At 53.0% G+C, this 24,892-nt stretch overlaps 5 protein-coding genes across 5 annotated transcripts; 4 read left to right on the top strand and 1 right to left on the bottom strand.

Moving 5' to 3' along the window:
• Positions 1–1,796: 1,796 nt before the first annotated feature.
• Positions 1,797–3,248, top strand: J4E83_003837 (uncharacterized protein; the record flags this gene model as incomplete). The annotated part of the gene is made up of 1 exon (XM_049330770.1): positions 1,797–3,248. One exon carries the CDS (start codon positions 1,797–1,799, stop codon positions 3,246–3,248), a length of 1,452 nt encoding a protein of 483 aa, XP_049190187.1.
• A 4,105-nt stretch (positions 3,249–7,353) lies between these two features.
• On the top strand, positions 7,354–9,300 carry J4E83_003838 (uncharacterized protein; the record flags this gene model as incomplete). Its single annotated transcript, XM_049330771.1, has 4 exons — positions 7,354–7,408; positions 7,563–7,601; positions 7,697–8,864; positions 8,913–9,300. The coding sequence occupies 4 exons, from the start codon at positions 7,354–7,356 to the stop codon at positions 9,298–9,300; spliced, it is 1,650 nt and encodes a 549-aa protein (XP_049190188.1).
• A 5,591-nt stretch (positions 9,301–14,891) lies between these two features.
• Positions 14,892–15,709, top strand: J4E83_003839 (uncharacterized protein; the record flags this gene model as incomplete). Its single annotated transcript, XM_049330772.1, has 3 exons — positions 14,892–15,167; positions 15,218–15,451; positions 15,509–15,709. 3 exons carry the CDS (start codon positions 14,892–14,894, stop codon positions 15,707–15,709), a joined length of 711 nt encoding a protein of 236 aa, XP_049190189.1.
• Positions 15,710–19,124: 3,415 nt separating this feature from the next.
• J4E83_003840 (uncharacterized protein) lies at positions 19,125–19,694 on the bottom strand (the record flags this gene model as incomplete). Its single annotated transcript, XM_049330773.1, has 2 exons — positions 19,125–19,568; positions 19,686–19,694. 2 exons carry the CDS (start codon positions 19,692–19,694, stop codon positions 19,125–19,127), a joined length of 453 nt encoding a protein of 150 aa, XP_049190190.1.
• A 1,625-nt stretch (positions 19,695–21,319) lies between these two features.
• On the top strand, positions 21,320–24,589 carry J4E83_003841 (uncharacterized protein; the record flags this gene model as incomplete). Its single annotated transcript, XM_049330774.1, has 4 exons — positions 21,320–21,364; positions 21,396–22,511; positions 22,570–23,010; positions 23,183–24,589. The coding sequence occupies 4 exons, from the start codon at positions 21,320–21,322 to the stop codon at positions 24,587–24,589; spliced, it is 3,009 nt and encodes a 1,002-aa protein (XP_049190191.1).
• Positions 24,590–24,892: the final 303 nt, after the last annotated feature.

Genomic DNA, 24,892 nt, shown 5'->3' on the forward strand with positions numbered 1-24,892 from the left:
GAGGGTGAAGTAAGACAAAAAGACCTCCACTATACTGCGAGATTATCAACGAGAAGACGGCCGAGGATGTATGGTCAGTAGCGACGTCAAACGGCGCGAGCTCTGATTAGGGGTTGAGAGATTGATGTAGTGATTGCTTCTTGCGAATGTTATTACTCGACACCTATATCACAGTCTGGCAAATCTCGGATGTCAGCAACGGCAAACCTGCCAGTGAGCGCGCAGTGTCACCAAGCCACGGTCTCGACTTTTGGATCAGCAGCGGGAGATAATCAGCGATGGGTAGGGAGACCCCATAATACACCCATCGCGATAACAGCGGATGGTGGTACAAAAGTTTCACAGGCCCTGTTGTGAGTGGCTGAGTTGGGGAAATGAAAGGGCGGATGCGGGTTAACCCCACAGAAAAGGGTAAATATGGTCGGCCGTGGTTCGTCGTGTTTCGCAAGCATGTTAGTAGGGCAGCCAGTGTGCCTGGCACATCAGGCGGGCAGCAGTCGTGCTGGTGCGATACCTGCGGCGGTGTTGGACCTGACAGGTGCTCGACCAGAGAAGTGTTGCAGGTGGGTGGAGCTTGGCTGACATGTTTCTGTGAGAGGAAACGGATACATGTAGCCTGAGGCTTGAAGTGGCTTGCGCGGAGTTGGAGGTGTCGCCGTGAATGGGTAAGCCGTTGGGAGTAGTATCCAGTAGTATGGATGGGTGAAGGAGGCTGCACGTGGTGGGAGATAAGGTGGATGCTCGATATATTGGCCGCTGCGGAGAGATGAATCTAGACGCGCAATTGACTATTTACCCAAGAGCGAAGGGCCAATGACGGTGCGGGAGGCTCTGCTAGCGGCTGGATCCCGTACCTGAGGTCAGCAAGTCCCGGTCAGCGCCGGCAGCAGATGAGTGCAAATCTGTGCAGCGGCGTGCGAGAGCAGATGAAAGAAAGCGATGCGCGGAATGTGAATAGATGAGGCCGGGCGAGGCCGTGATATGGGCGCTGGTGGTGAGGCAGCTGGAGGCGTTCGGTCGCCCGGTTGAGGCTGCAATAAATAGATTAAGGTTATGCACACGAGGGCCGCTTGGCCCAGAACGGCCGTGGCTTAGGTCCCCAGTCAGGTGCTTCAAAGAGAGCAGCAACAGTGTCTGTAACAGTCTCCCCCTCCGCAACGGCCAGGTCGAGTGCACGACGATCGCAGCTCTGAGGCAGCGACAAAAAGAAAGAGCGTTTCGGACATTTTCGCGTGCTCATCGACATTGTCGCCCGTCGGCACACCTCACCCTCAGGCCCCAGCTCGCAGGGACGAAACACGCGCGGCCCACCCCAGCCGGCGCCCCAACACCCAAGAGCCACGCCCGTCTGACCACGCTACTGCGCCCTCGTCCTCAGGTTCCTCACCACCTTTGCGCCGCATCACCGCTTTTGCTTCTTTGTTGCGTCGCCTTTGTCCCCAGTCACTCGTTACCACCCTTCGCGCCGCCGTACAAGACTTCGCCCGCCACCCTTCGCACCTTCCCATTCTCCGTAGCGCCGTCTATTCTCGCCTGCTTTCTTTGTCCCCGTCGCCAGGCACTCGAACCGCTCAAAACCGTCGCACCGTGCTATTTCCGCCGTACGACACCTTCACGATCCGCGTCGCACACCACCGGGTGCGCCCATAGCTGACAGCTGGCCCTCGTTGCTTCTTCACCTGGGGTTGCTGATCCCCTAACCACCCCATCCACCGTCGCCATGTCCATCCGTGCGCTCAGAGGTACGATCTGCGACCCTGCAGCGACGTGACTGCATATGACAGCCCGCTAACACGATGCCAGACGCTGAGAATGTCTTCCGGATAGAAAAGCGATGCGTCGCATGTGAGACGGCTGCACTGTCCTGCGAGGGCATCAAGTGCAGAGCCAACGAGGTCTGCGTCCAGAACTCACGAACATGCGACCAGTGCGCCTCCGTCGGCTGCCAGCCCGACCCCACGGCAGGCGACGCTCCTGCTAGCAAGCCAAACGTCGGTGCCATTGCCGGTGGAGTCATCGGCGGAATCGCCTTCATCGCCATTCTCACATTCATCGTATGGAAGTACTGCCTAAAGGGAAAGAGGCGGCCCATGTCGCAGCGCAGCGAATGGCAGGATGTCGACATGACGGCGCAAGAGAAGGCCGAGAACGACTTCCAGTCACGGCGGAGCGCGCGCGCGTCCACACACACCGTTGCTTCGATGGCCTCGTCCGTCCTCACCCGCGCCTCCAACATCATCCAGATCGCCTACATCCCCGGCGTCACCAACCGCTCAGGCCCCGGATCGCCCGACCTGCTCGTCCCTCCCGTGCCTCCGATTCCTGCCATGTCGCCTTCGTCTGGCATGAGCACCCCGTACTCGACCGCCGACCAGCACTTCTTCGTTCCCGACTTCCGCGACTCCATGATGTCTGCCAGCACCGCCGGCCGCACAAGCATCGCTCCCAGTCTCGCCCAACGAGGCAGCGTTGCATCGACCATGTACCGGCAAAACGCCATTGTATCTCCTCTCCCAGCTCAGACCATCGTACGCGGCAAGGCAGCTGTCGTCAGCGTCAAGTCGACTGCGACCAACAGCCCAGCAGAGACACCCAGCATGGAGACACCACCTGTACCTTCAATCGACCCCAAGCACACCGTGAAGCCCATCCGCATTCACATGCCTGGCATCAGCCCCGCAAACTCCGTCCGAAGCACCGCACAACTTGGCCCTGTCCGTGCCCTCAACATCACTAAGAAGAGGAGCTCCGACATCACACCACCCAAGAGCTCATCAAACTCGACAACAAGCGCAGACCGAACACTCGTCAACACACCCGAAGTCCTCGTACCCTCTGCGCGCCCACTCACCGGCTACTCTACCGCCTCATCAGATGATGGTGCTGCCCACTCGCGTGCACGAAGAGGAAGCTTAGCATCCGACTCTGGGGACGACTCCGACGATGACCACGTACGCGCACGACAAACACTACTTCGCAGCAACTCGGGCAGCGACCGCGGCTCACCATACCCTGATTCTCGGGACGGCACACCTACCATGGACCGAAGTCCTTTCGCAGATAGCTCGTCACTCGAACCACCGCGACCCATCATGTCTTCCCGCATCACTTCATACGATACCTCGCTCGGCCTTCGCACACCGATGACGCCCATTGTCGAGGAGTCATCAGCGTCAAAACGCGGCAGCACTGTCTCTAACAGAAGGGACCAGAGCCCGTTCTCCGACAACCACAAGAGCGGGTTGTAAATGATGAATTCTACATCGCCGATATCAAAGGCGTCTACTTTACCCAGCTTCAGCGAACTGGGCACCATCTATGTTAAATCTGCGAAGATATCCAGCCACTGCGGCACCCACACCATTTCCTTTACACTTCTCTTCTCTGGATCTAGGCATTACGACGGCCGAGATCTGGCATCTCGGATGCATTAGTCACACTTTCCGTGTTTTCTCGTTCATTGATATCCAAGCATCTTTTATTCTGTCATGATCTGATTCTGATCTTTCCAACTTAACGTCTAGCTCTGACGGACGTGGTGCGATGACCACCGCACGGTTTTTATATTCCTGTATGTATGTATTCGAGCGCTGAGCGAGCGAGCCAGTGAGCGCCCGATATGGATGGGCTGGTATGAGAGGGGAGATAGGTGCGAATGAAGAATTGATACCACATTATCATCATCATCGTCATTGAATTTGTACGCTGTGCTTGAGTGACGTGAGTGTAGACAGTTGCAATGGAGCTTGGACTCCTTGCGGGTTTCAACGTGTTCTCGATATAGCACTGCATGTATCGAGTGCACAGACAGCCGTGTCGTAGCCGCCCTGTGAGACGAATCGACCCAGAGTATTGGTGCGCGTGTTCTACGCGAATCTCTTCTCATGTACACTGTCGCACTTTGTGCTGCCCTACCGCTGGCGACATGGAAGCACACTGAATGCAGGTTCCCGCTGTACCTCGAAAACAGAATCGTGACACCAATGTCCTGTACTCGAGATTGACAAACAGTCGAGATGTAATTACCTTGAATTCCAACCCATGCCCTTCTCTATCCCCATGCCCACCTCCCATCTATCCACCTATCCATCCATCCAACTCCTCAACTCCCCCGATACGTCGTATACCCAAACGGCCCCAACAACACCGGCACATGATAATGCTCGCCCTTCGCCTCCTGCCTCACCAGAAACTTCACCTCCACCTCCGGGAAAAACGTCTTAACCCCCCTCTCCCCAAAGAAGCGCTCAGTATCAAATGTCAAACTGTACTTTTGATCACCCTCTTGCGCAAACACTTCTTCCAGGCTCGCGGAGGAGAAGGGCGTGCTGGGTGTCCAGGCGGTTACGCGGCCGTCGGCGTTTGTGAGGCCGGTGAATTTGGGGGTCGAGGCGGTGCTCGTGGTGGTTGTGGGGTGCAGGGTGAGGGTTACGGGGATGTTGGGGCCGGGGCGCCCGAGGGTTGTGTCGAGGACGTGGCAGGTTATTGGGGGTTTCTTTTCGGGGGTCGACATCTTTGCGGTGGAGGTTGTGGGTGGGGAGAGGTGGTTTGTGAGGGCGGTGATGCGGTGCGTGGTGGACATGCGGTTGTAAAGGTGTGCGGGTGTGCGCGTAGTGTTTGTGAGGTAAGGCCGTGTGGTCAATGATGTCTAGACCTGGGAAGGTTAAACAGAAAGAGTGTTTGTGAGTGTAGATATGATAATCGCGCGAAGACAGATCTGCGGTACCTTCCTGCTGTTGTACGCGGTAGCTACCCCTCCAGCCCACTTCGGAGCTCCCCGATGCTGTACTACGCGCCGGACGCCGCGTACCTAAACTCGACGACGTCCCGACGCGAAGATTTCATTATTATCTTGCTGATGTGTAAAGTCTACTTTGGTGGCTCATATGCAATTCGCATTGACCAAACAAAAGACCTGCTCTACCCCTTGGTCAGTTGAATTACGTACTTCTTCTTCTATCTCTGTGCACATACCTAGGTAGTCGGGTATTTGTTACTATATAGCCGTCTCACTCTCTCCCTAATGTGTGAGTTGAGGTAAATGGTGTTACGGATTTCTTCTCTATTTTGTTGCTACATCATTGTGTAAGTTCTAGCGGAGGCTTACAGTTTATAGAGCCGATACAGCACCTGCATAGAGATGCCTAGGTGAAGTAACATTAAGATGGATTAGAAAGGGGGATGTTCGGAAAGATGCACCCCGAGCATCTTAGTTGTTGTGTGGCGATTCTTCGACATCATCTGTTTATGGAAAGAGGAAAAGATTGTGTATTGTATGCTAAATCATACCTTGCAAAGCTGTACATCTCGTGCGTCGATGTTTAGCTGAAGCAAGTTATGTTTGGCTTTTGCTTCATGTGTTTCCAGAAATACCTTTCTCTTTACTTGTCTCCAGTCAACAGAAAAGAAGACCCCTTCCACATCGACCTGTCATGAATTTCGAAGTTGATTTGCGTTCGATCAATGTTGCTCATTCCTCCATGCCGTTTCAGCTTTACCCCGAGCTATCAGGGTATTCAAATCTATTTGACAATATCATGAGCTATCAAATTTCATGTGTTGTTGGAAGTAAAAGCATGCTCCGGTGTAGATGGAGTTGGATCCGATTGGTGTCGTAGTAGCGATCAAAAGCATCACCAATAGTGTGAGTTTCAAATGAAAGCTAGGCAAAACACCTGTCTGATGGGGAAGAAGCAGATGTGTAACCCTCAGTCTGCAAGTCTGGCGAGACTAGATGGCTCTACAGCAGTGTTGTGCGCCAGTGGAGATCAAAGGTCAATAACTACGTCACAATTAAGCTTTGCTGCACGCTCATGCGCTACGTGCGGATAGTTGATCGCTCGCATGAGCCAGACCCATGCGGCCAAGCAGCAAGAATCAAGAAGGTACGGGGAAGCGGAATAGCCGTCGTCCCTAACGTTCGTGATACGTCTTTAGGGTGTGGAGGCTGGCATCGCCCTGCCACCCACCCACTTGTTGATTACAGAATGCCAAACATCCGACTCCTGCATTCCACGCTTGTTGCATTAGACAACATGGACATCACGATCTCGATGAGCATCGGGAAAAAGAAGACGATGAAACTTTGGCATGGTGTGATTGGGACAGCGGTTGCAAAGTCCGCGCGAGGGCTGGTACTTTGCCGATGCGAGTAGACGATGTAGATCGGCGAAACATGCGTGAATCGAGGTCTGGAACGGGACCGGCACCTGGCAGAATCAGATCCGCTGGCCGTTGCAGAGTGTCGGCTCCAGTAGCTTCGAGGTTCCTTCCCTGCGGGTGGAGAGGCAGGGATGGAAGTGGTAGCAGTCGTCGATGCGGTCATTGTGAACGATGCATTATCAACGTCCTACGTGTGTCTTATCGCAGCGTGCTGGAGGAGAGGAAAATGCGGTGGGCGGGAATAGTCCTTGCAGTGAATGGAAGGCTGGGGTGCTTCGACGGGACCAGTGCCGGAAAGCGTCTCGTGGCAGGCGAGCCAAAAGGGGCTGCGGATCGGCGGACCAGCGAAGGCGGTGGGGCCTCGGCTGCAGTGATTGGCCCTCAGAGCGGACTAGCGGCCGGGTTTGATTACGAACCCAAGAAATCACGTTATGCGCTTGGCACAGCTGCGTCACTCCCAGAAATTGCTCGCTCGTCCTGTCCTCTGACCTCATCGCCGAACGCCTCACTGTCATCGTCACCACGAGCACAATCCCCGTCAACGCCGGTTTGAGCCTCATTGAGATCAGGAACATCCATCACGCGCTTCCACAGCCCCGGATTGCCTAGAGTCGTGCAGAGTCAGCGCGCGTGTAGGTCTAGAGACTGCGACGGCTGCGAGCGTCACCACAGGGGCTTGACGTCACTATTGGTTTTGACAAGCAGACACCAGCTTTGCGACGACAGAGCCGGCGGTCAACAATATCGATATTCATCGGATTGAGACGGCTCGACCCCGCATCTGCCGCGCTCGATTCCTTTTGCTGAGGTACGTAGTCGTGTCGCCCTGCCCTGCCCTGCCGCTGCCGCCGCTGTTGTTATCTGCGCTGCCGACTTTGCCACGTTCCCAGCGTCTGCGACAGCCCTTTGCGCCCGTCGTCTGCCTGCACCCACCCCGTCGCATCGTGCCTGCACCTGTAATTCCGTGCGCTGACAGCTCCGCCGAACAGTACAGGTGCTATTGTGCTGGAGTCGCCCGTGTGCGCCCAAAACCGTCGAGAGAAGCCGAATCGCGTGCGTGTGAGCGAGCGAGCGAAGAGAGGTCAAGGCCCGGTACCACAAGCGATCGACCAGGACACCACCCCTACGTCACCACCCCAAAGTATGGCAGCCGCAACCCAAACCGCTCGAACCTCCTCCCCGTCCTCCAAGATGTCCTCTCCCAAGGACAGCAAAACATCTCTTCCTACCGTCACCAAGACTGAAGGTGTGTATGCCCCCGTCGCTGCTGCCCCGTGACGCCCTCACCGCTGCTGCTTCCCACGCCTCCCCTTTCCCTGCCTGCGTCGCGCGCGCATGCATCGTCGTCATCCTCGCCGTCACATCATCACACATGCAAGCATTACTAACACCGTGATCAGCTGAGCCAGTAAAGGCCGAGTCGTCGCCCAAGGTACAGCGTAAGTAGTCCCGTCCCAACATCACCGTCGACTGTCAACTGTCGCTTTGCATCCATCTCGTCGTCCACCAACACACGATGCTAACCCACCCCCAGCTGCGACCACCGAAGCGGCCACCAACGCAGACGCTGCCAAACCCGCAACCACCAATGCCCAGCCGTTGGCGCCTCCACCAAAGCCCGCGCCCTCGACCACTGGCGATACTCCCGACTACTTCAACACCGTCCACAACCCCTTCTCGCTCGAGCCAAACGTCTTCGAGCAGTCCTTTGGCGGCGAGTCTGGCAACCTACAGACACCTGGAGGCCGACCTATTCTTCCGCCCGTTGCGAACATTACGTCACCATCACCCCTACCGGGCATCACACCGGGGTGGCAGGGCTTACGCGCAGGACCCTTGAGCCCTGCTATGCTGAGCGGGCCGACTGGACAGACAGATTATTTTAGCGAGTCATTCCGAGGCTTCCCAACCCCGAACGAATCCTCTCTCCGCACCGGCCTTACTCCTGGCGGCGGTGGTTCCATGTTCCCAGCTCCTAGCCCGAACACCCAAGCCATCTTCAATCTCCAAAGTGCTGGCGTGACACCTGGTACTGCCGACTTCCAGCAGTCTGCTCTGCGCGCCGCTGCTCAACACCAAGCTAACAACAACAAAGCCACCTCCAACGCGCCCACGTCGCAGCCCGAAGCCGCGACCGCAGGAATGGACCGCCCTAACAACAACTACCAGCAGGCGCAGCAGCCACAACAGCGCGCCCAGAACGAGCCATATCCAAACCATGACGTCAGCAGTGCCGCTAACGACCTGCTGTCCTTTGCCAGCCAAAACGGCGCTGCACGCAACAACCAGCCACCCTACTCGATGGCTCCCCAACAGCAATCGATGAATGCCGGGCACATGCCCGTCCAACCCGTCAACGCCAACCATGGCCGCCGTGACACCAAGGGTTCCATCAACAGCGTTCAATCTGCAGAGACCGGTGACTTCTCAGAGAGCGGCCAGAGTGAGCAAAACAAGACTGGTACACGGTCACGTGCGAAGAAGGGCGCCGCTAATGGCAAACAAGCTGCCGGAAACAAGCGCAAAGCTGAAGACGGCCCCAAGAACTCAAGAAAGAAGAGCAACGCCAACCAGCCCATGGGCGACGACATGGACGACGGCGACTCTGATGACGAGAACAACATCAAGGAGGAGGAGTACGACAGCAAGGGCCGCAAGATGACCGACGAGGAGAAGCGCAAGAACTTCCTCGAGCGCAATAGGTATGTCTTTTCTCTCCATCCCAACTTCAAGCTACTAACGTGTATCAGGGTCGCTGCCCTCAAGTGCCGACAGCGCAAGAAGCAATGGTTGGCCAATCTCCAAGCTAAAGTCGAACTTTTTAGTACAGAGAACGACGCGCTCTCTGCTACCGTCACTCAGCTTCGCGAAGAGATTGTCAACCTCAAGACTCTTCTTCTAGCTCACAAGGACTGCCCAGTGTCGCAGGCTCAGGGCCTCCATGGCGCCGCTATGAACAACTTCCTCGGCAGCGATATTAGCCATCAAAACCCATATGGCATCGCCCAGATGCAACCCAACGGCGTACACATGATGCCGATGCAGCAAGGCCAGATGATGAACCGGTTCGTATACCAACCCCAAAGGAACTCCAGCCCCGACGATCAAGAGAACGGGCGGTATCCTTCAAAGTACTGAGACAGTCACTCACGTTGTCAGGTAACTGGGAGTAAACAAGCTCCCTGACCATGTTACACGTGTACACCGCCATTGTCATGACTCTGCATCATGGCAATGACGCAAAGCGTGGGGCATGCGCAGCTCCGACGATCACGATGCTCTACCCGTACGACCTTGTAATCTACCCAACCTTCTCCTTCCTCTCCTACTCCTTGACGCATCGTCGTCTCTGTCACAACGCATGGACGGCGCTTGGCGTTACGTCATTATTGCATCCTCACACCCAGGGGATTGCAACTCGGGTTACCAAAACTAAATTTCGACTTTTCCCTCTCGGGCTGGGTGGCTGGAACGGCAGGGAATCATGGGGCTGGCTACGCACCTCATGCACGCGAACACGATTATTCCTCGTCGGGCGATGACGACTTTCTTCATCCATTTCCTTCAGTAACCTATTCGCCGTTGGTGTGTATATACGGTGTGTGCGAGGGCAACATTTCACTGGCGTTTCAACGGCGACTATATACCGGGTCGTTTTCTCCGTTCTTTGTTATTACTGTAGCGCGCCAGTCTAGAGCTGCGCTCGGCGTTCGGGATGCTTGGCTTCGAGCCTTCCTTTCTTTCCGGTGGTGTATTCTGAACGCAAGAGCTTTGTCCCAACGTTTGTTTCTCGAGTCTACGATAACAACAGGGATTATGGCGTAGAGAAAGGAAATGGGAATACCTGTCGGCATGCGTGTTGGTGTACAAGTATGGCTCGACGAAGTGGGATCTGTATGTATACCACAAGCAAATCAAGAGTTCAATTTCAAATTTTCCATTCGCTGCTTCATTGGGACCAAGCCTGGTTTCCCATACCGCGAGATCATCTACAGCCTGACATTTGTCATGACGTCCTCCTCTCCTCAGTCTCGGTGTACAATTCGCTCATACTCCTTCCTGTGTCTCATGCCCATCTCCTCCACCTCCTCTCTCTGCCTCATCAACAACATCATCTTCTCGAAAGCTCTGTCCTCTTGGGTCTGAGCCGCTTCCTCCCGCGCCTGAACCGCTTCCTCCTGCCTCACCAACGCTAACTGCCGAGCAATAATCACTTGCTCGCAATCAAAACTGACGCAATAATGTCTTTTTGAAGTTCGCGCAAATTCGCATGAAGTGTGCGACCTTCCTTCGCGTCACTGCAGTCAGTTGGAAATCATGACGCGTTACCGCTTACATTGTATTATAATTTGGGGAGTGATTAGTACAGAACCTATTGTATACATGTACGTAGAATATGAGACACTCCCTCTGCAGATCAAGAATCTACGTAGGCAGCAAGTAGAGTATTTCTCCGACAACGCTCCGTTCTCCCATTTGTCTTGCGATGTCACTGAATATAGTCCCATCACGACAAATACTGCCAAAGCTTTAATCTTCGTTCTCACTCAGCGTAGTTGCGCTATGCAGTCTTCTGCGCAACTTGTGAAGCCGCCCTTCAGTTCAGTCTCGTCGGCCAGTAGCCTGCATTTCTCCGTGGATCGAGAGATACAAAAGGCCCGGCATCTACCGGCACTTCATGCCTATTCGAAACGCTGTCAGGGCTCGTGCGAAGTTGCGGCCGTCGAAGAGATACCGGGGGAGGCGCTGATGTGGGGGCGGTAGCTGGTTGTGTCGACCCAGGAGACAAGCTTTCACAATAGCTTTCCAAGGCTCTAGACATTCGTCCAAAAGCTTCGGTATGGTCAATGCCATGAAATCTGCGGTGGGGCCGGTTTATCAACTCGTACGATCGTGTCCACACGTCGTCTCTGGATGCGACAGGCTCATCTCTTTCTGTACGTGTGACAGGCATACCGGGGGTAGAAGATTCTCGATTTTCCGGAATTATGGGCGGGTCGTCATTTGACGGACTGATGTGCTGTAAGTACGCGTTGTATTGACGAGCGCTTATCGGGTCTTCGAATTGTGGTGATGCAGGTGGCTGTTGAGCATCCTCCCTAGCGTTCCCAGACGCGTTGGCGGTTTCTGGGCTCTCATCTGGCGTAGGAACCGTAGGTGAAGATGTCACCCTAGTATCTGTGCTACTCGCCATAGAGTTCTGGGCATCGCAAAGCCCGGGTCCAACTCTTCTTCCCAAGTCCATTCGTCTGAGGAAGTCGAGTTCCCTAGTGACTCTGTCTTGCCGCCTGATCTCACTCTCACGTTGCTCTAACTCTCTTTCCCGGGATCTTAACAATGCTTCACGTTCGTTAAATGAAGTCTGCGGCCCTCTACTGTTCTCATATGCAGACTGAAGTTCTCGGTGAATTCTCGAGGCGCGGCGCACAATCGCTTGAAGACGCACGCGCGTGTCTGCCGTGGAAGTGTGCTGCTCGCTACTGATATCCTGAATCATGTCCAGTCTTCGAAAGATTTCATCCAAATGACTACTGATGACTCCGTTATTCGAAGCCCGTTCCTGCTCCAAGATGTTTCGCGTTCGATGAGCTCTCGCTCGTGATTCGGCAAGCGCCGGCTCTTGTGGTAAGGTCAAACCTAGCAAACTCTCTGTGACATTGACGTCTCGTGGCGCCGTCCAGGCTGGTGGTCGTTTGTACCATTCTCGTCGACATTGGGGACAACTGTTGTTACGTGGGCTTTCGCTGTCGAGGTAGTCTGCGAGACATTTGCGGCCAAAGCGATGGTAGCAGCCTGTTATGAGCACAGTGACGGCTTCGTGAGAAGGACCGTATAGATGTAAGCAAATGCAGCATATTTCATCCTGAGATGCAGTTGGAAGGGCTGCTATATGCGACGTCCTCAGCTCTCGTAGGCTGGATACTGAATGGTCCGGGTTACTGTGTACAGTCAGTGACCTACTGGACTCTCAAAGAAGACAGGCACGAACTTTGAAAGGGATGATGTGAAGTTGAATGGCATATTTGTGATGTTAATCCCTGGCCAGTGTCTCAATAGGTGTGAGAAGAGGAGTGTTGTTTACAATCGATGTGCGCACAGAAGACGATTGTTTGACTGGGTGATCCTGCATGACCATAAGACTCCGCATCATGAGTACCGTGGATGAGAGTTCGAGTGCATTCCGTGTCTGTACAACTTCCAAAATTGGGTTTTGTGGGTATGCGGTGCGTAGAAGGCGTGGTATTCACGAACCATGGGATTGCTGTCCCTGGATTCGTCCGTATCTCAACAGAACGCGAAATTATAATGTAAAGTCGAGGCTACGCAAGATGACACAAGGGCAAAGGCACTTTTCCACGTCGCTCAAGCCCCTGGTGGTAGTATCTAATCCACGCGCTGCGTACAGCGACAACTCGGCTGCAAACATTACAAAAATGAGGCTGGTCGCCAATAGTGAATGGGTGAGGGTGGATGCTTATGATTCCTGGCTCAATGCGGCCCTGAACCAAAACTGCTATACCAAAGTTAGGAACACTGCGGGCCTACAAAGTAAGGCTGCACTCTGACCCCTGCGCCGAGCTTGGGGTTAGAATTTGGTCTTGAACAGGCGTGTATGTGCGTTTCTGGGCACGACGGGTAACCGGATAACGATGGCTTTAATCTCCTCCTTTCCGAATGCCAACGCCGCGTTTGGGTCTCTAGTAGAATCCTTTGACATGAGACATTGGAGTACATTTGGGAAATGAACCGTCGCGCGGCTTGTGACTGTAGAGGTGAGGTTGGGGGCTCTACCTCCACTCGGCGTCCTCTAGCTGTGTCTTTGTTTCGATGAAGACCCGTTTTCTCGTGATTTTGACGAAGGAGATGGAATATCTTCAGCTTCGAATGTCTTAGAAGGAAGGATGAAGAAGAGCCGTGGGAGGTTTTTGGGTGCGCTGACCCCGCTAAAGCACGCACCTGTGCCACTGCCCAAGCTGAGCCACTTTTCACAACAAGTTGGGTACCCACGAATTGAGTAAGTGCGCTTTGGATGACAATGGAAAGTGCAAACTCAGCCTCAAGCTGAAGGTGCTGCCAGCGAGAGACGGTCGTAAACGGCAGAGTTGTGTAGGGCGGAGGTGCATGACGCTGATTGGTGGAATCGCTCGCGCGTCTGTCATATTGTCCCACACCTGAGCAATTATACACCCCAACCATCCCCTCTCCTAAAGGATGCAGTGCTTTCTCCGAAATCCGGGGTTTTCAAAGCCGTCGCACTGCCGATGCGCTCTGCATGCACGCCACCATGTACTCCAGTATGTACCCCATATTAACGTTTCTTGAACACTCCCGAGGTCCACCAGTCAGCGTAGCTATCCCGCGCCTTGCAAGTAAAGAGCTTGGCTTGTATCGCGTGGTGCACTGCACGAGGCAACGAAGGATGTATCTTCCACTCTGCAATCGATCGGTCTTTCCGACGCCCTTGAGTCCTTCTGATTAACGCATGAAACTCCTGGTCTTGGAATTCTCACCTGTTTACTGATCAGTATCCACAAGGTGGAGGACATCATCCTTCGGTACCCATCAGAATCCTGCGCCTTTGCTAAATAATCTCCGCACCCTATTACTGCGTCATGGTCTTTCTCATACAGTCGCAGTCGTGCAACATGAGCTGCGGAGAAAGTATTGCTCATCAGGCCGATTCTAAGCGACGTCGTCAATGAACAGCGTGAATTTTTGAATCGTTGAGAGCCGGTTCCTTCGCAGTGTCCCCATGAACGACAGTTCGAGTTGTCTTATGCATACCAAGACACCGTTCCTGACGGTGTTTCCTAGTTTGCGAGGGCCCGCCGCAAGCGGGATTCCCATCGCTAGCCCAGTTCTCTAGGCTGTATCCGTGCGGTGTCTCTAGGGAGGAAGGGTCAAAGCCAGCATTTGACTGTGATCAGTTGCCCGTAGATTAAGTAGCAGAGTCGGAAGGCTGGCATGCTACTAGTGATGGTTTGCTGATATCGGTGACCAGGACAGCTTCAGAGCGCACAACTTTCCGCTATTCTCCGTCATACTGCGGGGAACGTAACCCTCTAGAAACACCAAGTCGTGTGGTATTTCCGCTATCGATAGTACCTCAATAAACCAAGAGCGGACATACAGAACAGAACCGGCGAAATGCTAGTTGGCGGAAGTAATGATGGAAGAGGAAATGAGAGGAGGGCTGCAGCGCTAAGCATTGCGCTATGGTATGTCACTGTCGCCCTAATAATGCAAGTGCCAACGCACGGCGGAGTTTGCTGGGCGTTTCACTTGTGCAATCACCATACCAAAACCACGTGGTACTATCCGATGTGCGCTTCCAAAGCGCATCCTTCTACACCAAGCTTCCGTAACAAGTCTTGGCAATGGCGCGACTCGGGCGGAAAGACGTTCGGCAGGATCGATACAGAAGTCCGCGAATGAGCGTGGAAAGATTGAGGAGGAAACTCCTAATGTGGTAAGACGACTTGAGTTGAGGGTGCGAGGTTAGCAGTGCAGAAGGCGTGGCAAAGCTGCCTGAGCGTGCTATGGATAGAGCGGAGAGAAGGGGTTCAACTCCCTATAAGTAACGGCGAACATCCCACCGGTTAAGGTTCTATCCTTCAGCCAGAAGCATCCCGACATCCAAGGCTCCAGTAGCATTCCTTTTATCATTTCGTCTATTCCAGCTTCCGCTTTCGATCACTTTTTTCTCAACCCGAACACCATCCTTTACCATGAAGTTTGCAGGCATCCTCGCTGCGGCCACGGCCCTCCTCCCTGTTGCCCTTGGATGCAATGGATACGCTGGAGGTGTCCCTAAAGCCGTTGGAACCAAGACCAATAGCAAGGTCATTGAGGTCGCTGCTGGTCAAACATACGATGGCCAGTGGTACCGATTCGACCGTGGTAGCGGTGCTTGCTCTGGTCAGTCTGAGGGCGGTGCTGCCGACGCTGTCTTCCTGCTCAAAGAAGGCGCTACGCTGCGCAACGTGATCATCGGCAAGAACCAGGTAAGTGTCAGGTCAAGTCCTGAAGTAGATACCTACTAAGAAATGTTTAGGCGGAAGGTGTGCATTGCCAAGGCCACTGCACTCTTGAGTTCGTTTGGTTCGAAGATGTTTGCGAGGATGCCATCTCCATCAAAGAAGACAAGGCTGGAAAGGAGTCCTGGATCATCGGTGGCGGCGCCTACCACGCATCCGACAAAGTCGTCCAGCACAATGGATGTGGAACTGTGAACATCGTCAACTTCTATGTCAACGATTACGGCAAGCTCTACCGCTCTTGCGGAAACGTAAGTGATTCCGATCATCGAGATCAGGTTCCTGAACATTCGCTTACACGATCCTAGTGCTCCAAGCAATGCAAGCGCAACGTCTACATCGAGGGCGTGACCGCGGTCAACGGTGGTGAGCTGGCTGGTATCAACAGCAACTACGGGGACACTGCTACCCTCAAGAACGTCTGCTCTGATGCGAAGACCAAGTGCCAGATGTACACTGGTTGTGCTGGTGGCTGCGAGCCCAAGAAGGCTGGCACATGCTCTGGCTAAGCTGATTCGCTTTTTCGGGCAGCGTCCGGCTTTGTCCAAGCAATTGAAGCTGGATTGGTGAACAGATGGAAAGGCGCTGTGCGGATCATACTTTCTTGTAAATAAGTTATTTTTGGATATACCTGTACATATCATCACTTCTTTGTCAATGTTTTCATCGCAAACTGCTTCATCAAGACGCGCTTACCTTAATTTGCGAGGCGGCTGAATGCTGTTACCCCGATCCCGCGCGAATGTCGAAGTGGATGCTCGGCGCGGCATAGCCACTGTGACTATGCATCGAAGCCTGATGCCAGACAGCTCAAATGTATCTTTGCGCGCTCATATAATGACAGCATACACGGCCGATGAGATGTTGGTGTCGAGTCTGTTGGCGACACAAGGGGGCCACTGCGGGACGGTGGTGGGGCCGGTGCATAATCGGTTTAACCAAGATTAGGACGCGCTAAACCTTGGAAGGTTCGCGAACTCCTCTCGAAGACGCGTTCCAACTCTTTGGCCATCAGCTCACCCAACCTTTTGCCCCTTCATTGCATCTGCTGATGCTATCGCTAGATCTCCATCAGCTTGCGCCTGTCTGATGCAGCATTATTTTTCCGTCAACGACCGACTGTCCCGGAAACTTCCTGATTGACGCGGGAAGCCAGCAGAAGCAACCACGGGCATCTAGAGACGCGACTTGCCGATACGTGCTCGTCTCTACCGCCCGAGGAACATCCGACGGTTTGACAGTCTGTACAAGACATTGTTTTACACTGGCAATCTCAGTGTCTCGTGCAGACCAGATTGTGGTGCTCCGTACCCCACGTTGGGTCTCGGTTGTGCGAGAACGATTTTTCGCGGTCCATCAAGGACTCAACTGAATCTAAAACAAGCAACGTCTAGGCGCAACAAAGTCTAAGACAAGCAACATCCAGGGATCAACATCAACCCCACCTTAGGGCCCGCTGTCATTCAGCATGGCCGTGAATGAGCCAACCTATCAGTTCGCTTTGACGGCGAAAGAGTGCGAAATCCTACGCGCCATTCGCGCTGTCGAGCATAGCAATGCGCCTAGCGAGCAGCCAAGATTGTGGGTATACCCATCACATTTCCTACCCCAGAACTAACATGTTCAGATATCAAAAGCTGGAACTTCAGCTTAAAGACGAGAATGGAGATTCGCTGGGAAGCTGTGACGTCAGCCCGGAGAATATGGTGTTGGACTTTGTTGCCGCTTCGGCCGCGTTTTTGAAGGAGTTGGCAAAGGAGCCTGATCAGCGCAAGAAAGACTTGGCCGAAGTTGACGAAGGTGTTCACATCGATGACCGCGACTCTGTTCTGGGCTCACAGACGCAGGATACTGCTGCTGACCTCCCTGAGCCGGATAATGGACTCCAGACTTCGTCATGGGAGACATTCAGGAAGTCCAGCATCCCGCCGTGTGTCAAAGACGTCAGCTTCACTGTAAACGAAGAAGATCTGACAACAGAGTTGCGCCAACGGTTACAAGACGACTACCCCGGCGTCACCATAGTAACACCTAAAACGAAGGCCGAAGAGGACAGAGCTCGTGCGGCTCATGCGACAGAGAAGCCCAGAGGAGTCAAGCAAATGATCATCGAGGTTGAAGAGACTGAAGTTAGCGAGAATCCTGAGCTGGAAAGCAGTCTCCGAAAGATATACCCGTGGGCGCTGATGGAATCGAAGTCCGGCCCAAACATATCCAGAAAGCGCGCAAGGCGAATGACGGATAGCGACGCCGCAACGCCATCTAGACCAGACCCGGTCAAGCACATCGAAGACTTCGCCGCATACGTCTTGGATCCGCCCTCCGATGATGAATTCGGTTATCACTATCCAGTAGGCGATTGGGATCGTCTGACTTATGCGCGGAAGTTTGAAATCGCTCATGCGCGAGCGATTCAACATTACCATGGCAAGGCGGCTGACGGTGGAGGATGCAGTCAGTGTGCGGAATATGGCCATCAGTGCAGAGTCTACTTGCCGCAGCTTGGGAACCTAGCCCACATAGATTTCGGTCACACTTGCCAAAACTGCCGGCTCAGGCACCAACATTGCGACCTTCCCGGCGCCGTAAAACCCCCTCCGAGCACACCAACAGGACCAGCGGCACTCAGGCTCGATACACGGAACATCCATCACCGAGGTGAAACGGTAGATACGCCACCATTGATGAACGCCACACCAGGATCGCTAGTATCGAGAATGACGGCGGCTAATGGAAGGCGGTTCAACGATGAAGAAAACAGCGGTCACACTCCAATAAGCGGGGATCCTGGCCTGGATATGATGGAATTCGCTGAGCAGATCAATCTCTTTCAAGATTACAGTAACCCCAAGGTCAAATCCGTCATCTTTGCGATGTACAGCCTCTTGGATAAACACGGCAGGGTCGAGCCGTTTGGCAAACACCGCTTGACTCTCGACCAATACTACCAGAACCTCTTCACTCTTTACATAGTCACGTATCTGCGTAAGGAGTACCACTCGGCTTATACTGTTTTGCTTCGCTTCCAGAACACGAACTACCACGAGACCGGAGAGCTGCCTAGCATAGAAAACGTCGTCCGCGCTTTTGAGTACCTCCCAACGCATGCCCCACTTTGTCGCTGGATAGTGATACTATACAGTTTCCTCTGGGGAACGCAGCACTATGGCAGTTGGGACATGTTCATGAACACGCACCCAAGTGTCAAGTCAAGGGTCCGCGCAGTCGCCAAACTTCTCTTCGGAATTTGCTACGTTCGCGATCCATTTACTACGGGAGGCGATGGGGCAGTACGGCAGCAGTGGTGTGAGGTCCACAACCATTCTACGGGGACCCGTGAAGAGGAAGAAGCTTGCGAAAACATGAAGAGAGAGGAAAGATACTCGTCACGTATCGGTGAGAAGAGGATAAGGGATGGATCACCAGTGCCGAGGCCTTACAAGGCTGCTAGAGGAGGACGGGGCAGAGGGAGAGGGCGTGGCCCAAGTAGGTGAGGCAAAATGTGCTTAGAGCATGGGAGGCGTTCTTGGACTCTGGTCTTTTTGGCATAGCGTTGTGATAGTGAAGTACGACGGGCTGAATGATACTTTGTGTGTTTGCTCAACTTTTGTGTCTTGTGTCACTTACTTCCCTGTCTTAAGCATATTCGATCATGAGTATGAATGCAACACGCTGTCTTGAAGGTGCATCATCGTGAGCCACATTGCGCGTCCACAAATGAGTGATATTAGCTATTGAAGCTGTACTACTTCCCATAACACGGACGGAGGGATGTATACACCACTGTTGAACATCAAGATAATATACCCAAGCCGCTTTCAAAATACATCACACAAAGAAAGGAACGTTATCACGGACCACCTCGCTTCATGCGCCCCAAGAAACGGCGCCCGGCATACTGCTAAGCGGTATACGAGAGGACGTTTATACCTTGCACTCGATGGTGAACGATGTAACGTCGGTTGGAATAGCAGCGTTAGAGTTCCCGTCGAGGTCGATAAAAGTGTTCCATGCGTTGAGCGCAAAGGTCTGTCCAGGATAGTTGGGGTTCTTGACCTCGCACTTGACGTTGTTTCCGCCTGCACCAGGGGTGACAGCCTGGAGCGAAGTGGCCAGGACCTGGGAGCCGAGAGCATCGCCGAAGAGCTGACCGAGCGTTATAGCGCCGTTGCCAACGATGACATCGCGGTTGGCGTTCCTGCCGCTCTGTTCGTTGGCGAGCTGAACGGTGAAGGTGAGAGGTGCGTTGCGGGCGATGGATGGAGCTGCGAGAGCAGAGGCGAAGAGAGTAGCAGCAGATGCGAGAATGATTGAGGCCTTCATGATGAGAGTTGTTTGGTAATCTGGTGGAGGTTGTTGTAATGAATGCTCGGAAAGATGGTGAAGGTGAAATTGGGAGTAGAAGCTTGGACAGAATTGGTGTTTGTTTCTGGTTGTGCGATGAGATGCTTCTGTTTCTAGTGATAACGGCCCCTCTTCTTATACTTCGCACATCTGTAGCCTGAAGTTGTAGCTCGTGATGCTTACGATGTTCCGCCTTAGCAGTGCCTCCCCGTAGCATCGTAAGAGGGGCTTTTAAAAGATCTTACGTTCGTGAGATGGTACTGCGCTCAGCTCATGTTGGCTTTTGAGTAATTCAAGGGCTCGATTCGATAGTTCTCTCGTAAGATCTCGGTTTGGTGGAGGCATCCTGTTCGCCGAGACGAAAACCGCGAAAGGTGCGGTCAGGCGACCGTCTACACAACCAACCGATGTTACCACACATAGCAGCACATCGACACCAAAGTCCAAGATGTGTAATACGCGTGCAGCTTTTGGTTTGATGCAGCTCGTGTGCGACGGAGCTAAGCATACATCAGCCACCACCGCTCAGCTGTCAGCCCCTTGATGATGTGTCGAAATGCCGAAGAGCCGTCTCTATTTTGGTTTTAAAGCTCTTACTTTTGACTTTTCCGTGATTTGCCCAATGGATGACGTAAAGTATAGCTGTAGAAGTCGCTTGTCGGGTGAGGTAAGACTCTAGTGAGATGTGGGGAAGATGCGGAGGCTGAGTGCTCAGCTGCCGCTCTTTGGACACGATCCGATTCTACTCCGTGAATACGACACATGTGACGGATCTCTGAAAGCCTAGAAGTCAGCTTTGAAACACTAACATAGTGTGTAGTGCTTGATGGATCAGACTCACATAGCAAAAGTACACCTGGGAAGGTTGTACACCACGCTGCCTAGTAGATAAAGACCTCGGAACGATGCGAGCAGCTCGCCCACTAGAAGAGCAGACCAGGCAATGCATACAGCATTCGGGGATGTGTCTACCTGTCAAAAGATCTCCGTCGAAGGCGAATGAGAAGTTCCTAGAGTAACCTGTGCCTACCTAGGTACCGCCTTTTTTTTTAATTAGCTGCGGCAAGTCGCGGCACGAAAACCTCCACCGAGGCCATCACGCAGGTCCGAGTACCTCCATAATTTTATGTGCACATCCATTTGGGTCGTATGAGCATAGTGTTTGGAGGAAGGTAGCAATCATCTACTCACTGCATTCCAAGGTTGCCTTGCATGCCCGAGATTCGCCTAACCCCGCACCCCCACGGACACGCTAACGGCGCCGGCCGTCAATGTTCTCTGTTCAGTGCATCTCCAGTATTCTGTCTACTCCGTACTAAGTCCAGCTCTTGGCTCACTCGGCCCTGGTTGCATTTGCTGTCTCTGAAAAACCCGAAGGCTTTCATGGTCTAGGTAGTTGGGGGCTCGTCTCCAATGGCCCTGCCCATCTCGTGGTACTGCGACGGCCTTTCGCCGAAACGATTTGCAGTTTCCGGCACCCATACCACGCTCATGCAATTGAATCCTCTCGAATAAGAAGCATCACCGATTTAATAAACCACCTACCACTACGCGCACGTCTGATCTAATTGCCGGCTCCAAAACAGGAAGGATCCTTGGTATCCACTGATCGAGCGAATTAGCATGCCGGGAGCTCCACTTGACGCTAGGTCCATCCGAAGTCCCGCTACTCCGCTCATTCGAAACAGCAGCTTCAACCATTGATGTTCCACGACTCTTTATCCACCCGCGCTCTTCGCTCTCTCATCTCTGCAAGATGTCGACGACTCTTGATCATGGGTTTCTCTCGGCGACCTATCGCCAATACAAGAAGGATACAGGTGCGTCTTTTACCATGCCTAAAGCCACCAGGGTAAAGCAGCTCACACGACAAAAGCATACATTGCCGGTTGGCTAGTGGAAGCCTCAAAAAAGATCGGTTTCAGTCTCAGTAGTATACAGGCGTCTGCGCCGTCAGAGTCTCAACGCCTGAAAGGCAAAGACAGGAAGAAGGCCAAAGAGGCTGCCAAAAAGCAGCCCTCTGAATATCACATCCGGACCGTCGACTTCGTACCTATCGCCGAGGCTATCGCAAAACAAGTCAAGAAAGTCAAAGTACCATCTCCACTGCTGACAGTGTTTGGCAGAGCTATCAAAGCTAGAAAAGAGGCACAAGCTTATTACGGATCAAATCAACTTGCAGACGAAGGACATCATCACTTCATCAACATACTGTCACGAGTTCAGGAAATCTTGCGCCCTTTAGCTCCTGTCGCCAAAGTCACCAAGCCAGAGAAGAGCGATGGTGTCCATAATCGATTTACGAAGCTGCCAGTTGAAGAGGCTGCCGACACCTTGTCAACAGAGAATGTGAAACCAGAACCCAAGTTACCGCCGGTCGTCGCAGCGGAGATCGAGCAGAGTGACGAAGACGCCGAAGAGGAGTTCTTTTTCGCAATACACCTGTTTCTCAAAGGGATCCATGAAATCCAAGAGGTAGTACAAGATTCCTGGTTCAAATCAACGGACTTTACTCGGGACTACATTCTGTCGGGTCTCCTCAGCAATACCGCGATAGATCTTGTCAGACGGGCTGAGGGCGAACTCGACCTTCTTCTTAAGCGTCCCTCGAAATACCCAGCATCAAAGTTTCCTGTATGGTGCCTCCCTGCGCTCCTGTATCACCATTACCGACCGTTGCCAGATGGTGTCAGTATTCAGAACTTAGTGGTCCCCTCGGATGTTACCGTCAAGGCAAACAAGGACGACTACGATAAACTTCACGCTAACTGGTGTTTCTGGCCCGTCTACACAGGTCTGCGATTCTGTGTGAACCGTGTCAAGAAATTCCCGTATCTTGACGCTAACGAAAAGGAGCTTCAAGCGATTGGTGCGGATTCGGTCACGGACATCATGCGGACGTTCAAACTTGCCAAAGAGTTCCGAGTATACTCCTCAAACCAGAATCGGTTCTGGGCACAGGATGAAGTAAGAGGCTTTCAGTAGGAACTGCATGAGTCACACACTGACTTTATGTATTGTCCAGGTCACTCGCGGTATGAAATTGATGTTCACAGATAAAGTCATCCCTATCTGGGTGACGTTTGGCATCCAGACCCTTCTCGACATCCAGGACATCATGGACTATCGAATGGGCGAGGGCGAGGGCAACAATGTCCCGTTCAATAACATTCGAGTGTGTCATCGTGATGAGATGGAATTATGGTGGAAGTTCTATGATTGGAAGGCCCCATTCAAGACGTGGTATGGACCCGGCACTCCATGTGGGCTTCAACGCGAGGTGTGTAATGATACCCTGCAAGTGTATCACCAGCTTGTGGAGCACGCCGACATTCCTGCCGTCAAGTACAACCCCATACGTTGCGGTTTGATCAAGTACGATTTCTACCTCCAACTACATGATTGCGGGTTCTACACCGAGAAGCTCAGTGGCCTTGTGTGCGTCCTGGGTCATATATACACTGCGGTACGTAAGCTAGTCTTGTCGGATCGTTTTCTTCGAGTTCTAGGGTTCTTTTCAAGGTTAATGGGAGCCTACAATTCAGAAAGCCATAACTGTCTTCATTCAAATGGTCTGGAATTTCCAACGATACACATAGTAGCATGGAATAAAGGAAAATGCTAACGAGAACTTTTAGGGAAAACTGCTTTATCCGGACGATCCTGCTTGGCCTGACATGGAATACGTCCTCTACTCCCAAGATCCAAATCACGTCTTCTACGGCGGGAAACCCAAGTCCCTTGACGAGGCATATCGCAAACTCAACCTTGCTTATGGCAACAAACTGCCGCGCGCGAACGGCCGTGGAAAATCCGAGGCGAAAAACACAAACCGTATGTTCCAGAAGACGAGCATATTAAGTCCGGTTCTGGAGGATCGGATGACCGGATGGAGCGACCACACCAACGAGTCCGTGGACGAGCTTGCCGGTAACCTCAATGCCTTGCTGTGCGACAAAGCCGAACAAAGGAAACTAGCACGCCAGTTGGGCGCATCACCGGATTGGGTTGAAAGTGAGATTGACACTCGCCGAATTGTTCGACTGTTCGAGGATGTTCCGGCAGAGGGCTCTCCTGTGCTGCTTCGCGACTTGTCTCTCTTCATAGAAGGCGAGATGCAGAATGTGTACTTCGACTGGATTTCGATGTACATGATCTGCGGAGATATCTGGAAAGATATTCTATTGGAACTGGCCGGAGACCCTATCCTTGAGCCGCTCATGTACGACCCGCATCCAGGCATAGGCTTGCATGTCCTCAAGCTGGCCGCGGAATATGAAGACAGGCGTGGCAAAATTGATTTAGATGACCCAGAGTTCGCACCACAGCTTCGAAAAGTATGGGCCTGCATCCAGGAAGCCATTCGCAAACCTTCGAAACACGAATACAACGAGCCGCACAAAGGCCGCAAGGTCTGGGTCGGCGACGAGTGTCTGGCACAGCAATTTTCTCGCAATCACTTGACGGTAGCTTGGCAGCTAATCGCTAGCAACACTTGTCAGCTGTTCGGCTTTTACGAGAATTGGGAATCTGAAGATATGCATAAAAGTGCCGTGCTGTCGAAAATTCATCATCACCATTCCTTGAACGACGTATATCGCGACCGCGAAATGGACCTACTGTTGGTAGGCCTCCGCGCGGAGTGCTTAAAAGAGAAAAATCACATCGAAAAACGCTGTGGACGCTGTCGCCGACGGAACTTCTTCCTTGAGCATTACGGCTCAGTCTCCTCGCTCAGAGGCACGGAAATAGTCGACAGACAATTGGGACTGAAGTACCACGGGAAAGACGCCAATAAGGTAGAAGAGGATGCGCCGCTCAAGGCCCTGGCCAGAAGCATGTTTGGGAGCAGTGACATTCCATTTGTCGACGGCGACGATGAGGCGGGGTCTGATTCTGACTCTAACTTTGACAAGGGTGAGGTCATAGCTGAGGAGGGTTACGCAAAGATCAGAAGTACAGCAGACGGAAAGTACCAGGTCGAGATGCCGATTAGGGCGATGTTTTCTAAACCCGGTATTTGGGAGTGTCTGGCTAGCTACTAGTCGGTAGCCCGTCATTTGGATACTACATGTATCTAATCGCTTCCGTATCTAGTCTCATTTATGGTAATATCCAGGGCTGTAGTCTCGCTACAGTGATTCGTGCTCGATATCAACCTCGACGAGGACGGCATTGACGATCTTGAGAGCGCGTTGGTATTGCAACTCCAGAGGTCGATAGCCTCACGAGCCATACCTGTATCAGCGTATCTGGGCACAATGCTGCGAGATAGTCTCCGTGAGATTCGTCATCCGTGCCCTTCAAAATTATGGACCACGTGTCGCAAAGTTGACTTGACATGAGCT

Source organism: Alternaria metachromatica, assembly GCF_023757995.1.
Source record: "Alternaria metachromatica strain BMP 0045 chromosome Unknown scaffold_6, whole genome shotgun sequence".
In the NCBI taxonomy this organism is placed as follows: Eukaryota; Fungi; Ascomycota; class Dothideomycetes; order Pleosporales; family Pleosporaceae; genus Alternaria; species Alternaria metachromatica.